Below are 14,609 nucleotides of genomic sequence, written 5' to 3' on the forward strand. Positions count from 1 at the left end.
ACAGCACATGACGCAAAGAAAAAAAGAGGCGCAATGAGGTAGCTGTGTGAGTAAGATTAGCGACCCTAGTGGCCGACACAAACACCGGGCCCATCTAGGAGTGGCACTGCAGTGTCACGCAGGATGGCCCTTCCAAAAAACCCTCCCCAAACAGCACATGACGCAAAGAAAAAAAGAGGCGCAATGAGGTAGCTGTGTGAGTAAGATTAGCGACCCTAGTGGCCGACACAAACACCGGGCCCATCTAGGAGTGGCACTGCAGTGTCACGCAGGATGTCCCTTCCAAAAAACCCTCCCCAAACAGCACATGACGCAAAGAAAAAAAGAGGCGCAATGAGGTAGCTGTGTGAGTAAGATTAGCGACCCTAGTGGCCGACACAAACACCGGGCCCATCTAGGAGTGGCACTGCAGTGTCACGCAGGATGTCCCTTCCAAAAAACCCTCCCCAATCAGCACATGATGCAAAGAAAAAGAAAAGAAAAAAGAGGTGCAAGATGGAATTGTCCTTGGGCCCTCCCACCCACCCTTATGTTGTATAAACAAAACAGGACATGCACACTTTAACCAACCCATCATTTCAGTGACAGGGTCTGCCACACGACTGTGACTGATATGACGGGTTGGTTTGGACCCCCCCCAAAAAAGAAGCAATTAATCTCTCCTTGCACAAACTGGCTCTACAGAGGCAAGATGTCCACCTCATCTTCACCCTCCGATATATCACCGTGTACATCCCCCTCCTCACAGATTATCAATTCGTCCCCACTGGAATCCACCATCTCAGCTCCCTGTGTACTTTGTGGAGGCAATTGCTGCTGGTCAATGTCTCCGCGGAGGAATTGATTATAATTCATTTTAATGAACATCATCTTCTCCACATTTTCTGGATGTAACCTCGTACGCCGATTGCTGACAAGGTGAGCGGCGGCACTAAACACTCTTTCGGAGTACACACTTGTGGGAGGGCAACTTAGGTAGAATAAAGCCAGTTTGTGCAAGGGCCTCCAAATTGCCTCTTTTTCCTGCCAGTATAAGTACGGACTGTGTGACGTGCCTACTTGGATGCGGTCACTCATATAATCCTCCACCATTCTATCAATGTTGAGAGAATCATATGCAGTGACAGTAGACGACATGTCCGTAATCGTTGTCGGGTCCTTCAGTCCGGACCAGATGTCAGCATCAGCAGTCGCTCCAGACTGCCCTGCATCACCGCCAGCGGGTGGGCTCGGAATTCTGAGCCTTTTCCTCGCACCCCCTGTTGCGGGAGAATGTGAAGGAGGAGATGTTGACAGGTCGCGTTCCGCTTGACTTGACAATTTTGTCACCAGCAGGTCTTTCAACCCCAGCAGACCTGTGTCTGCCGGAAAGAGAGATCCAAGGTAGGCTTTAAATCTAGGATCGAGCACGGTGGCCAAAATGTAGTGCTCTGATTTCAACAGATTGACCACCCGTGAATCCTTGTTAAGCGAATTAAGGGCTCCATCCACAAGTCCCACATGCCTAGCGGAATCGCTCCCTTTTAGCTCCTTCTTCAATGCCTCCAGCTTCTTCTGCAAAAGCCTGATGAGGGGAATGACCTGACTCAGGCTGGCAGTGTCTGAACTGACTTCACGTGTGGCAAGTTCAAAGGGCATCAGAACCTTGCACAACGTTGAAATCATTCTCCACTGCACTTGAGACAGGTGCATTCCACCTACTATATCGTGCTCAATTGTATAGGCTTGAATGGCCTTTTGCTGCTCCTCCAACCTCTGAAGCATATAGAGGGTTGAATTCCACCTCGTTACCACTTCTTGCTTCAGATGATGGCAGGGCAGGTTCAGTAGTTTTTGGTGGTGCTCCAGTCTTCTGTACGTGGTGCCTGTACGCCGAAAGTGTCCCGCAATTTTTCTGGCCACCGACAGCATCTCTTGCACGCCCCTGTCGTTTTTTTAAAAATTCTGCACCACCAAATTCAAGGTATGTGCAAAACATGGGACGTGCTGGAATTTGCCCATATTTAATGCACACACAATATTGCTGGCGTTGTCCGATGCCACAAATCCACAGGAGAGTCCAATTGGGGTAAGCCATTCCGCGATGATCTTCCTCAGTTGCCGTAAGAGGTTTTCAGCTGTGTGCGTATTCTGGAAAGCGGTGATACAAAGCGTAGCCTGCCTAGGAAAGAGTTGGCGTTTGCGAGATGCTGCTACTGGTGCCGCCGCTGCTGTTCTTGCGGCGGGAGTCCATACATCTACCCAGTGGGCTGTCACAGTCATATAGTCCTGACCCTGCCCTGCTCCACTTGTCCACATGTCCGTGGTTAAGTGGACATTGGGTACAACTGCATTTTTTAGGACACTGGTGAGTCTTTTTCTGACGTCCGTGTACATTCTCGGTATCGCCTGCCTAGAGAAGTGGAACCTAGATGGTATTTGGTAACGGGGGCACACTGCCTCAATAAATTGTCTAGTTCCCTGTGAACTAACGGCGGATACCGGACGCACGTCTAACACCAACATAGTTGTCAAGGACTCAGTTATCCGCTTTGCAGTAGGATGACTGCTGTGATATTTCATCTTCCTCGCAAAGGACTGTTGAACAGTCAATTGCTTACTGGAAGTAGTACAAGTGGGCTTACGACTTCCCCTCTGGGATGACCATCGACTCCCAGCGGCAACAACAGCAGCGCCAGCAGCAGTAGGCGTTACACGCAAGGATGCATCGGAGGAATCCCAGGCAGGAGAGGACTCGTCAGAATTGCCAGTGACATGGCCTGCAGGACTATTGGCATTCCTGGGGAAGGAGGAAATTGACACTGAGGGAGTTGGTGGGGTGGTTTGCGTGAGCTTGGTTACAAGAGGAAGGGATTTACTGGTCAGTGGACTGCTTCCGCTGTCACCCAAAGTTTTTGAACTTGTCACTGACTTATTATGAATGCGCTGCAGGTGACGTATAAGGGAGGATGTTCCGAGGTGGTTAACGTCCTTACCCCTACTTATTACAGCTTGACAAAGGGAACACACGGCTTGACACCTGTTGTCCGCATTTCTGGTGAAATACCTCCACACCGAAGAGCTGATTTTTTTGGTATTTTCACCTGGCATGTCAACGGCCATATTCCTCCCACGGACAACAGGTGTCTCCCCGGGTGCCTGACTTAAACAAACCACCTCACCATCAGAATCCTCCTGGTCAATTTCCTCCCCAGCGCCAGCAACACTCATATCCTCCTCATCCTGGTGTACTTCAACACTGACATCTTCAATCTGACTATCAGGAACTGGACTGCGGGTGCTCCTTCCAGCACTTGCAGGGGGCGTGCAAATGGTGGAAGGCGCATGCTCTTCACGTCCAGTGTTGGGAAGGTCAGGCATCGCAACCGACACAATTGGACTCTCCTTGTGGATTTGGGATTTCGAAGAATGCACAGTTCTTTGCTGTGCTGCTTTTGCCAGCTTGAGTCTTTTCATTTTTCTAGCGAGAGGCTGAGTGCTTCCATCCTCATGTGAAGCTGAACCACTAGCCATGAACATAGGCCAGGGCCTCAGCCGTTCCTTGCCACTCCGTGTGGTAAATGGCATATTGGCAAGTTTACGCTTCTCCTCCGACAATTTTATTTTAGGTTTTGGAGTCCTTTTTTTACTGATATTTGGTGTTTTGGATTTGACATGCTCTGTACTATGACATTGGGCATCGGCCTTGGCAGACGACGTTGCTGGCATTTCATCGTCTCGGCCATGACTAGTGGCAGCAGCTTCAGCACGAGGTGGAAGTGGATCTTGATCTTTCCCTAATTTTGGAACCTCAACATTTTTGTTCTCCATATTTTAATAGGCACAACTAAAAGGCACCTCAGGTAAACAATGGAGATGGATGGATTGGATACTAGTATACAATTATGGACGGGCTGCCGAGTGCCGACACAGAGGTAGCCACAGCCGTGAACTACCGCACTGTACTGTGTCTGCTGCTAATATATAGACTGGTTGATAAAGAGATAGTATACTCGTAACTAGTATGTATGTATAAAGAAAGAAAAAAAAAAACCACGGTTAGGTGGTATATACAATTATGGACGGGCTGCCGAGTGCCGACACAGAGGTAGCCACAGCCGTGAACTACCGCACTGTACTGTGTCTGCTGCTAATATAGACTGGTTGATAAAGAGATAGTATACTCGTAACTAGTATGTATGTATAAAGAAAGAAAAAAAAACCACGGTTAGGTGGTATATACAATTATGGACGGGCTGCCGAGTGCCGACACAGAGGTAGCCACAGCCGTGAACTACCGCACTGTACTGTGTCTGCTGCTAATATATAGACTGGTTGATAAAGAGATAGTATACTCGTAACTAGTATGTATGTATAAAGAAAGAAAAAAAAACCACGGTTAGGTGGTATATACAATTATGGACGGGCTGCCGAGTGCCGACACAGAGGTAGCCACAGCCGTGAACTACCGCACTGTACTGTGTCTGCTGCTAATATATAGACTGGTTGATAAAGAGATAGTATACTCGTAACTAGTATGTATGTATGTATAAAGAAAGAAAAAAAAACCACGGTTAGGTGGTATATACAATTATGGACGGGCTGCCGAGTGCCGACACAGAGGTAGCCACAGCCGTGAACTACCGCACTGTACTGTGTCTGCTGCTAATATATAGACTGGTTGATAAAGAGATAGTATACTCGTAACTAGTATGTATGTATAAAGAAAGAAAAAAAAACCACGGTTAGGTGGTATATACAATTATGGACGGGCTGCCGAGTGCCGACACAGAGGTAGCCACAGCCGTGAACTACCGCACTGTACTGTGTCTGCTGCTAATATAGACTGGTTGATAAAGAGATAGTATACTACTAATATTATATATACTGGTGGTCAGGTCACTGGTCACTAGTCACACTGGCAGTGGCACTCCTGCAGCAAAAGTGTGCACTGTTTAATTTTAATATAATATTATGTACTCCTGGCTCCTGCTATAACCTATAACTGGCACTGCAGTAGTGCTCCCCAGTCTCCCCCACAATTATAAGCTGTGTGAGCTGAGCAGTCAGACAGATATATAATATATATAGATGATGCAGCACACTGGCCTGAGCCTGAGCAGTGCACACAGATATGGTATGTGACTGAGTCACTGTGTGCTGTGTATCGCTTTTTTCAGGCAGAGAACGGATTATAAATAAAACTGGTGGTCACTATCAGCAAAACTCTGCACTGTACTGAGTACTCCTAATGCTCCCCAAAATTAGTAAATCAAGTGTCTCTCTAATCTATTCTAAACGGAGAGGACGCCAGCCACGTCCTCTCCCTATCAATCTCAATGCACGTGTGAAAATGGCGGCGACGCGCGGCTCCTTATATAGAATCCGAGTCTCGCGATAGAATCCGAGCCTCGCGAGAATCCGACAGCGTCATGATGACGTTCGGGCGCGCTCGGGTTAACCGAGCAAGGCGGGAAGATCCGAGTCGCTCGGACCCGTGAAAAAAAACATGAAGTTCTGGCGGGTTCGGATTCAGAGAAACCGAACCCGCTCATCTCTAGTTTGGGGGGGGTTCATTTTACACTTCCCCAGCGGCTGCTATTGTCTGCTGTCGCTGGAAGGGGGAGTCATGCCATGCTGACCGATTGGCAGCATGGCAGAGTGCAGGGAGGCAGAGGGACCTTCTGGTCCCTCTGAGAGCAGCAGCGGAGGTAAGTTTCTTTTCCCTGCTGCTGCCAACACTGTTTATCTGACTGGTCGCATCCTGTGCTACCAGGTCAGATAAAGCACTTGCTGGTATGGTCGCATCAGGTGCGATCATTCCAGGCAAGTGGTTAAAGGTTTCTAGAGTGGATGCCTCTCGAACTGTTCAGGGCAGTTAGTTCAATAGAGTCAGAGCCACAAAGCTGTAAGCTTGAACCCCCCCCCAAGGAATTCAGGGAGATTCTAGGTACTGCTAATAGTCCTTCATCTTCAGATCGCGGTAACTGAGAGGAGCAGTAAGGGATTTGAAGCTGCTTCAGGTGGGGCCCTGGTCATGTAGGGCTGTGAAAATCTGTAATACTAATCTTGGAACATATTCATCAAATGAGTAGAGTGTGTGTGTTATGAGCCTGAATCTGAGCTGGTTGGTTAATAGCCTGGAAGCTGCACCCGCTTTGTACCAGCTGCAAGCAGTGCAATTCATTTGCTGGGAGACCCAGGTAGAAGACATTGCCGTAGTCTAGGCTTGATGGTACAAATGCATGTATGACTTTAGGCAGATCTTTTTATGCAGTATTTGTATGTTTCCTTTTTTTTTTTTTTGGGCAGGTGGGAAAGGTGTACAAACTGATTTGTTGCCGAGGGCCCCATGAGGTCTTAATCCCAATCTTATTTCTACTTCTAAAATATGCAGAACATAAAGTACTGTACCTGTGACACTAAACTAATTGCTACACTGTGAATCAGGCACAAGGTTTGTTTTATGCCAGTAATGTTTCTCTGTGAAATCCCAAATTGTTGTACCTGTCATTTCAGACCTCTGTGATCTTTAATGAAGTTGCTGTGTACTTTTCTGAAGAAGAATGGAACCTCTTAGAGTTGTGGCAGAAGGAGCAGTACAGCAATGTTATGAGGGACATTCATGCGGCATTACTCTCTTTAGGTAGTTCTGAAATCTGAGCGTTCACACATTTCAATGCGCATGTCGCTTACAGCAGAGAGACAGATGTGTCCTCATACACCTAGCCTCAGTACACCATGCTTCTTTTTTGCTCAAATGTACGTCTAAATCGCAGTATTGGGCAACAAAACCGCTTTTCTCTAACGTCCTGGAGGATGCTGGGACTCCGTAAGGACCATGGGGATAGACTGGCTCCGCAGGAGACATGGGCACTTTAAGAAAGACTTTGGATCTGGGTGTGCACTGGCTCCTCCCTCTATGCCCCTCCTCCAGACCTCAGTTTGATACTGTGCCCAGAGGAGATGGGTGCACTTCAGGGAGCTCTCCTGAGCTTCCTGACAGAAAGTATATTTGAGAGGTTTTTTATTTTCAGGGAGCCTGCTGGCAACAGACTCCCTGCATCGAGGGACTGAGGGGAGAGAAGCAGACCTACTTCTGTGAGTTTCAAGGCTCTGCTTCTTAGGCTACTGGACACCATTAGCTCCAGAGGGTCAGAACACAGGTCTCACCCTGGAGTTCGTCCCGGAGCCGCGCCGCCGTCCTCCTCACAGAGCCGGAAGATAGAAGCCGGGTGAGTATGAAAAGAAAAATAAGACTTCAGAGTCGGCAGAAGACTTCATGATCTTCACTGAGGTAACGCACAGCAGTGCAGCTGTGCGCCATTGCTCCCACACACCTCACACACGGCAGTCACTGTAAGGGTGCAGGGCGCAGGGGGGGCGCCCTGGGCAGCAATATAAACCTCATTTCTGGCAAAAGAGATATATATATATATATATATATATATACAGCTAGGCACTGTATATATAAAGAGCCCCCGCCAGTTTTTTATTATATTTAAGCGGGACAGAAGCCCGCCGCCGAGGGGGCGGGGCTTCTCCCTCAGCACTCGCCAGCGCCATTTTCTCCACAGCACAGCTGAGAGGAAGCTCCGCGGACTCTCCCCTGCTTATCCACGGTGAAAGGGGGTTTCAGAGAAGAGGGGGGGGGCACATAATTGGCAGCATATAATAGTATTACAGCGCTACTGGGTAAACACATTGTGCGTTTTTCCTGGGGTATTGGCGCTGGGTGTGTGCTGGCATACTCTCTCTCTGTCTCTCCAAAGGGCCTTGTGGGGGAACTGTCTTCAGATAAGAGGATTCCCTGAGTGTGTGGTGTGTCGGTATGTGTGTGTCGACATGTCTGAGGTAAAAGGCTCTTCTAAGGAGGAGATGGAGCAAATGTGTGTGTGTGGTGTCTCCGTCGACAACGCCGACACCTGACTGGATATGTGGAATTAAGTGCCGAGGTAAATTTATTGCACAAAAGATTAGAGAACAGACAGGGAATCTACCCATGTCTGTCCCTATGTCGCAGGGACCTTCAGAGTCTCAAAACACCCACTATCCAAAATAATAGACACTGATACCGACACTGAGTCTGACTCCAGTGTCGACTACGATGATGCAAAGTTACAGCCAAAACTGGCAGAAAAGTATTCAATATATGATTATTGTAATAAAAGATGTTTTGCATATCACTGATGACCCATCTATCCCTGACACGAGGGTACACATGTTTAAGGGGAAGAAAGCTGAGATAACATTTCCCCCCCTCTCATGAACCAATTAATTGTGTGAAAAAGAGCGGGAATCTCCAGACAAGAAACTGCAGTTTCCAAAAAGAATTCTCATGGCGTATCCTTTCCCTGCTAGGGCCAGGATACGATGGGAATCCTCCCCTAAGGTGGACAAGGCGTTGACACGTTTACCCAAAAGGTAGCGCTGACATACCAAGATACAGCTACCCTCAGGGATCCTGCAGATAGCATGCAGAAAAGTACTTTGAAGTCCATTTACACACATTCTGGTACACTACTCAGACTGGCGATTGTGTCGGCAGGGATTTATAGCGCTGTAGCAGCGTGGACAGATACCTTTATCAGCGGAGATTGAAACCTTAGATAAGGATACCATGTTATTGACCCTAGGATATATAAAAGATGCTGTCTTATATATAAGACATGCTCAAAGAGACATTGGTCTACTGGGTTCTAGAGTCAACGCTATGTCGATTTCTGCTAGAGGTGTCCTGTGGAACATGCAATGGACAGGTGATGCCGACTAAAAGAGGCATATGGAGGTTTTACCTTACAAGGGTGAGGAATTGGGTGGAGAAGGGCTCTCGGACCTGGTCTCCACAGCTATAGCTGGTAAATCTGATCTTTTGCCTTATATTCCCTCACAGCCTAAGAAAGCACGACATTATCAAATGCAGTCCTTTCGATCGCAGAAAAACAAGAAAGTATGAGGAGCGTCCTTTCTTACCAGAGGTAAGGGCGCAGGGCACAGCTAGTTCCCAGGAACAGAAGTCCTCCCCGGCCTCTACTAAATCCACCGCATGATGCTGGGGCTCCGCTAAGGGAGTCCGCCCCAGTGGGAGCACGTCTTCGACTCTTCAGCCACATCTGAGTTCCCTCACAGGTGGATCCCTGGGCAATAGAAATTGTTTCTCAGGGTTACAAGCTGGAATTCGAAGAGGTGCCTCCTCGCCGGTTTTCCTTATCGGCCCTACCGGCTTCTCCCCCAGAAAGGGAGATAATATTAAATACAATTCACACATTGTATCTCTAACAGGTGGTGCTCAAGGTTCCCCTCCTTCAACAAGGAAGGGGATATTACTCAACCTTGGCTGTAGTCCCGAAACCGGACGGTTCGGTCAGACCTATTTTAAAATCAAAATCTCTGAACCTATACTTGAAAAGGTTCAATTTCAAGGTGCAATCACTCTGAACGATCATCGCCAGCCTGGAAGGGGGGGATTTTATGGTGTATCTAGACATAAAGGCTGCATACCTTCATGTTCCCATTTATCCACCCCATCAGGCGTACCTGAGAATTACGGTACAGTATTGTCATTACCAATTTCAGGGTAATTGGCGGAAATGATGGTGCTCCTACGCAAGCAAGGAGTCACAATTATCCCATACTTGGATGATCTCCTAATAAGGGCGAGATCAAAAGAGCAGTTGTTGAACAGCGTGTCACTTTCACTGAAGGTGTTACAGAAACACGGCTGGATTCTCAATATCCCGAAGTCACAGTTGGTTCCTACGACTCGTCTGACCTTCTTGGGCATGATTCTGGATACAGACCAGAAAAGGGTTTTTCTTCCAATAGAAAAAGCTCAGGAACTCATGACTCTAGTCAAGAACCTGTTGAAGCCAAAACAAGTGTCAGTGCATCATTGCACGCAAGTCCTGGGAAAAATGGTGGCAACGTACGAAGCCATTCCCTTCGGCAGGTTCCATGCAAGGACTTTCCAATGGGACCTATTGGACAAATGGTCCGGGTCACATCTGCAATTGCATCAGCGGATCACCCTGTCCCCCAAGGCCAGGGTATCTCTCCTGTGGTGGCTGCAGAGTGCTCACCTTCTAGAGGGCCGCAGGTTCGGCATTCAGGATCGGAAACTGGTGACCATGGACGCGAGCCTCCGAGGTTGGGGAGCAGTCACACAGGGAAGAAATTTCCAAGGCCTTTGGTCAAGTCAAGAGACTTGTCTTCACATCAACATCCTGGAACTAAGGGCCATATACAACGCCCTACGTCAAGCGGAGACCTTACTTCGCGACCGACCAGTTCTGATCCTGTCAGACAACGTCACCGCAGTAGCTCATGTAAACCGCCAGGGCGGCACAAGGAGCTGAGTGGCGATGGCGGAAGCCACCAGAATTCTTCGTTGGGCGGAGAATCATGTAAGCGCACTGTCAGCAGTGTTCATTCCGGGAGTGGACAACTGGGAAGCAGACTCCCTCAGCAGACACGACCTACATCCGTGAGAGTGGGGACTTCATCAGGAAGTCTTCGCACAGATTGCAAGTCCCAAATAGACATGATTGCGTCCCGTCTCAACAAAAAGCTACAAAGGATTTGCGCCAGGTCAAGAGATCCTCAGGCGGTAGCTGTGGACGCCCTAGTGACACTGTGGGTGTTCCAGTCGGTCTATGTATTCCCTCCTCTTCCTCTCATACCCAAGGTGTTGAGAATAATAAGAAAAAGAGGAGTGAGAACAATAATCATTGTTCCGGATTGGCCACGAACGGCCTGGTATCCGGATCTGCAGCAAATGCTCACAGAAGATCCGTGGCCTCTTCCTCTAAGACAGGACCTGTTGCAACGGGGTCCCTGTCTGTTCCAAGACTTACTGCGGCTGCGTTTGACGGCATGGCGGTTGAACGCCGGATCCTAGCGGAAAAAGGTATTCCGGATGAGGTCATTCCTACGCTAATAATGGCTAGGCAGGACGTGACATCTAAACATTATCACCGAATATGGCGAAAATATGTTTCTTGGTGTGAGGCCAGAAATGCTCCTACGAAAGAATTCCATCTAGGCCGTTTTCTTCACTTCCTACAAACTGGAGTGAATTTGGGCCTAAAATTAGGCTCCATTAAAGTTCAGATTTCGGCCTTATCCATTTTCTTTCAAAAGGAATTGGCCTCTCTACCTGAAGTACAGACTTTTGTGAAGGGAGTACTGCATATTCAGCCTCCTTTTGTACCTCCGGTGGCGCCTTGGGACCTTAACGTGGTGTTAAGTTTCCTTAAGTCACATTGGTTTGAACCACTTAGAACAGTGGAGTTGAAATATCTCACTTGGAAGGTGGTCATGTTAGCCTTGGCTTCGGCTAGGCGAGGTTCGGAATTAGCGGCTTTATAACAAGCCCCTATCTGGTTTTCCATATGGATAGAGCGGAATTGCGGACCCGTCCTCAATTCCTACCTAAGGTGGTCTTATCCTTTCATATGAACCAACCTATTGTCGTGCCTGTGGCTTCACGTGACTTGGAGGATTCCGAGTCCCTTGATGTGGTCAGGGCATTGAAAATTGACGTGGCCAGAACGGCTAGGATCAGAAAAACAGAAGCACTGTTTGTCTTGTATGCAGCCAACAAGGTTGGCGGCCCTGCTTCAAAGCAGACTATTGCTCGCTGGATCTGTAACACGATTCAGCAGGCGCATTCTACGGCAGGATTGCCGTTACCAAAATCGGTTAAGGCCCATTCCACTAGGAAGGTGGGCTCATCTTGGGCGGCTGCCCGAGGGGTCTCGGCACTACAGCTGTGCTGAGCTGCTACTTGGTCGGGGGTCAAACACCTTTGCAAAGTTCTATAAGTTTGATACCCTGGCTGAGGAGGACCTCCTGTTTGCTCAATCGGTGCTGCAGAGTCATCCGCACTCTCCCGCCCATTTGGGAGCTTTGGTATAATCCCCATGGTCCTTACGGAGTCCCAGCATCCTCTAGGACGTTAGAGAAAATAAGATTTTAAACCTACCGGTAAATCTTTTTCTTGTAGTCCGTAGAGGATGCTGGGCGCCCGTCCCAAGTGCGGACTTCTTCTGCAAGACTTGTATATAGTTTTGCTTACATAAGGGTTATGTTATAGTTTTCATCGGTCTTGGACTGATGCTATGTTGTTTTCATACTGTTAACTGGTTAGTATATCACAAGTTATACGGTGTGATTGGTGTGGCTGGTATGAATCTTGCCCTTGTATTAACAAAAATCCTTTCCTCGTACTGTCCGTCTCCTCTGGGCACAGTTTCTCTAACTGAGGTCTGGAGGAGGGGCATAGAGGGAGGAGCCAGTGCACACCCAGATCCAAAGTCTTTCTTAAAGTGCCCATGTCTCCTGCGGAGCCCGTCTATCCCCATGGTCCTTACGGAGTCCCAGCATCCTCTACGGACTACGAGAAAAAGATTTACCGGTAGGTTTAAAATCTTATTTATGGGGGTCATTCTGAGTTGATCGCTCGCTAGCAGTTTTTAGCAGCCGTGCAAACGCATTGTCATCGCCCACTGGGGAGTGTATTTTCGCTTTGCAGAAGTGCGAACTCCTGTGCAGCAGAGCGCCTGCAAAAACATTTTGTGCAAAACAAGATCAACCCAGAACTTGCTCTTCGTGTGCGTTGATTCTAACGTTGGAGGGTTGGCTTTTCACATCACACACCTGCTCAGCATTCGCCCAGCCACGCCTGCGTTTTCCCTGGCACGCCTGCGGTTTTCTAAGCACTCCCTGAAAACTGTCAGTTGACACCCAGAAACGCCCCTTTCCTGTCAATCCTCTTGCGGCCGCCAGTGCGAATGAAAACGTTGCTAGAACCTGTGCAAAACCACAAAAGCTTTTGTACCCATACGTCGCGCGTGCGCATTGCGATGCATGCGCAGAAATGCTGATTTTTAGCCTGATCGCTGCGCTGCAAACAACGGCAGCTAGCGATCAACTTTGAATGACCCCCCTATGAGACTGTACTGATTATGTGACACCTGTTTATCTGTGTACAACTGAGTCTGAAACTGTATATGAAGCACAACTGAACTTGGTGTGAAAAAACTGCGTCCACTGCATTGTAGCATCTCGTATATAGATTCAGACCCAGTCGAACATAAACATACAGGTGTCACATATCAAATTAATCAGTGCAGTCTCGTAAAGCAGCTTTGTTGCATAATACGCATCTAGTGAAAAGACACAAAAAAGATTTTTGGCGCAAGCCTAGTCGCATGGGACCAGGGAAAGGATGTTTGGTGTGACTGCAGCAGTAGCGTATGAGTACACATCTGTAGCAATTTTGTTAGCTGAACCAGTAGATTGCAGCCAATGAGTTTGCATAGATTCAGTGCAGACAGACATGAAAATTCTTATGATTACAAATGCCTGTCTTGTCTGGGTGTAGGCAAAATGTGTACTTTACTAACCTCTGCAAGCCTAGTAGTGATGTAGTAATCCATAAAACTTTCACTGTGGACTGCATAATGCCAATATCTTATGTAGAGGAATTATTTATTCAGCATGCACAATAGTTACTTTTTCTGTATAATTGCATAACAAGTTTATGAAAATGTCTTGGACACAACATACTGTCCCTTAGAAGATGTGTTTTTTTTTTTTTTTTTTTTTTGCAAGACGAATGTATTTGCAAGATGAAGATATTCTGTAATCCAGCGACTTATCATTACCACCACCCTTCTCTACTAGTCGGCAGTGTGCCTGTGTGTGACCAATAATACTTTCCAATATGCAGGTTTTCAATTTAGAAGATATAGGGCGGGATGTATTAAGATACATCGCCGCTTATCGCAGCGATGTTGATCGCATATGTACTAACATATGCAATCAATATCTCAATGCGGCAACGGAGGCCCCCCGTGATACCTGTGAGGTGGTCTGCGGTGGGTCTCTGTCACCTCAAGGGGTCTCCACAATGCCTGCACGCCATGAAGCAGCAGCAGGCTGCCCCCGGCGCCTCCTCCTCCCCCCTGCAGCCGGAAGGACCTCATGCTGCGTTGCTAGGGGGAGGAGGAGACTACCTTCCAGTACCAAGGCAGCCTTGGAGGAAGGTATGCTGGGGGGGGGGTTGGGCGTCTGTGGCGGGTTGCGGCGGTCGGCGATAAGAAGCCCATAGGCTTGTATAGGGTATCGCCGTCCAGAGATGGCGATACCCTGGACGACGAAAACGCGGCTGTAGGGTCTTTGTACATTTGAAAATGCAGTAAAACCCCCGTTTTCGGGGGTTTTACTGCATTTTTCCTTTAGTACATCCTGCTCATAGTGTTAATGAGCCTGAGGTTATTAGTTTCCAAGAAAGATCTTTTTGTATGAAAAATATACTTTATTTTATTTTTTCTCTAACGTCCTAGTGGATGCTGGGGACTCCGTAAGGACCATGGGGAATAGACGGGCTCCGCAGGAGACAGGGCACTTTAAGAAAGAATTAGGAATACTGGTGTGCACTGGCTCCTCCCTCTATGTCCCTCCTCCAGACCTCAGTTTGAATCTGTGCCCGGACGAGCTGGGTGCACCTTAGTGAGCTCTCCTGAGCTTGCTAAATAGAAAGTATTTTGTTAGGATTTTTTTTATTTTCAGAGAGATCTGCTGGCAACAGACTCTCTGCTACGTGGGACTGAGGGGAGAGAAGCAGT

At 48.0% G+C, this 14,609-nt stretch overlaps 1 protein-coding gene across 11 annotated transcripts in view; it reads left to right on the forward strand.

Annotated features, from left to right (window-relative positions):
- The window catches only part of LOC134966324 (zinc finger protein 569-like), a 144,158-nt gene that overhangs the window by 26,509 nt on the left and 103,040 nt on the right, over positions 1 to 14,609 (forward strand). For all 11 annotated transcript variants that reach the window (XM_063942971.1, XM_063942973.1, XM_063942976.1 and 8 more), the window contains one exon: positions 6,499 to 6,625. In XM_063942971.1, coding sequence (XP_063799041.1) covers positions 6,499 to 6,625 — 127 coding nt within the window. The remainder of the gene's footprint in view (positions 1 to 6,498; positions 6,626 to 14,609) is intronic.

Source organism: Pseudophryne corroboree, chromosome 10 (assembly GCF_028390025.1).
Source record: "Pseudophryne corroboree isolate aPseCor3 chromosome 10, aPseCor3.hap2, whole genome shotgun sequence".
Taxonomy (NCBI): domain Eukaryota; kingdom Metazoa; phylum Chordata; class Amphibia; order Anura; family Myobatrachidae; genus Pseudophryne; species Pseudophryne corroboree.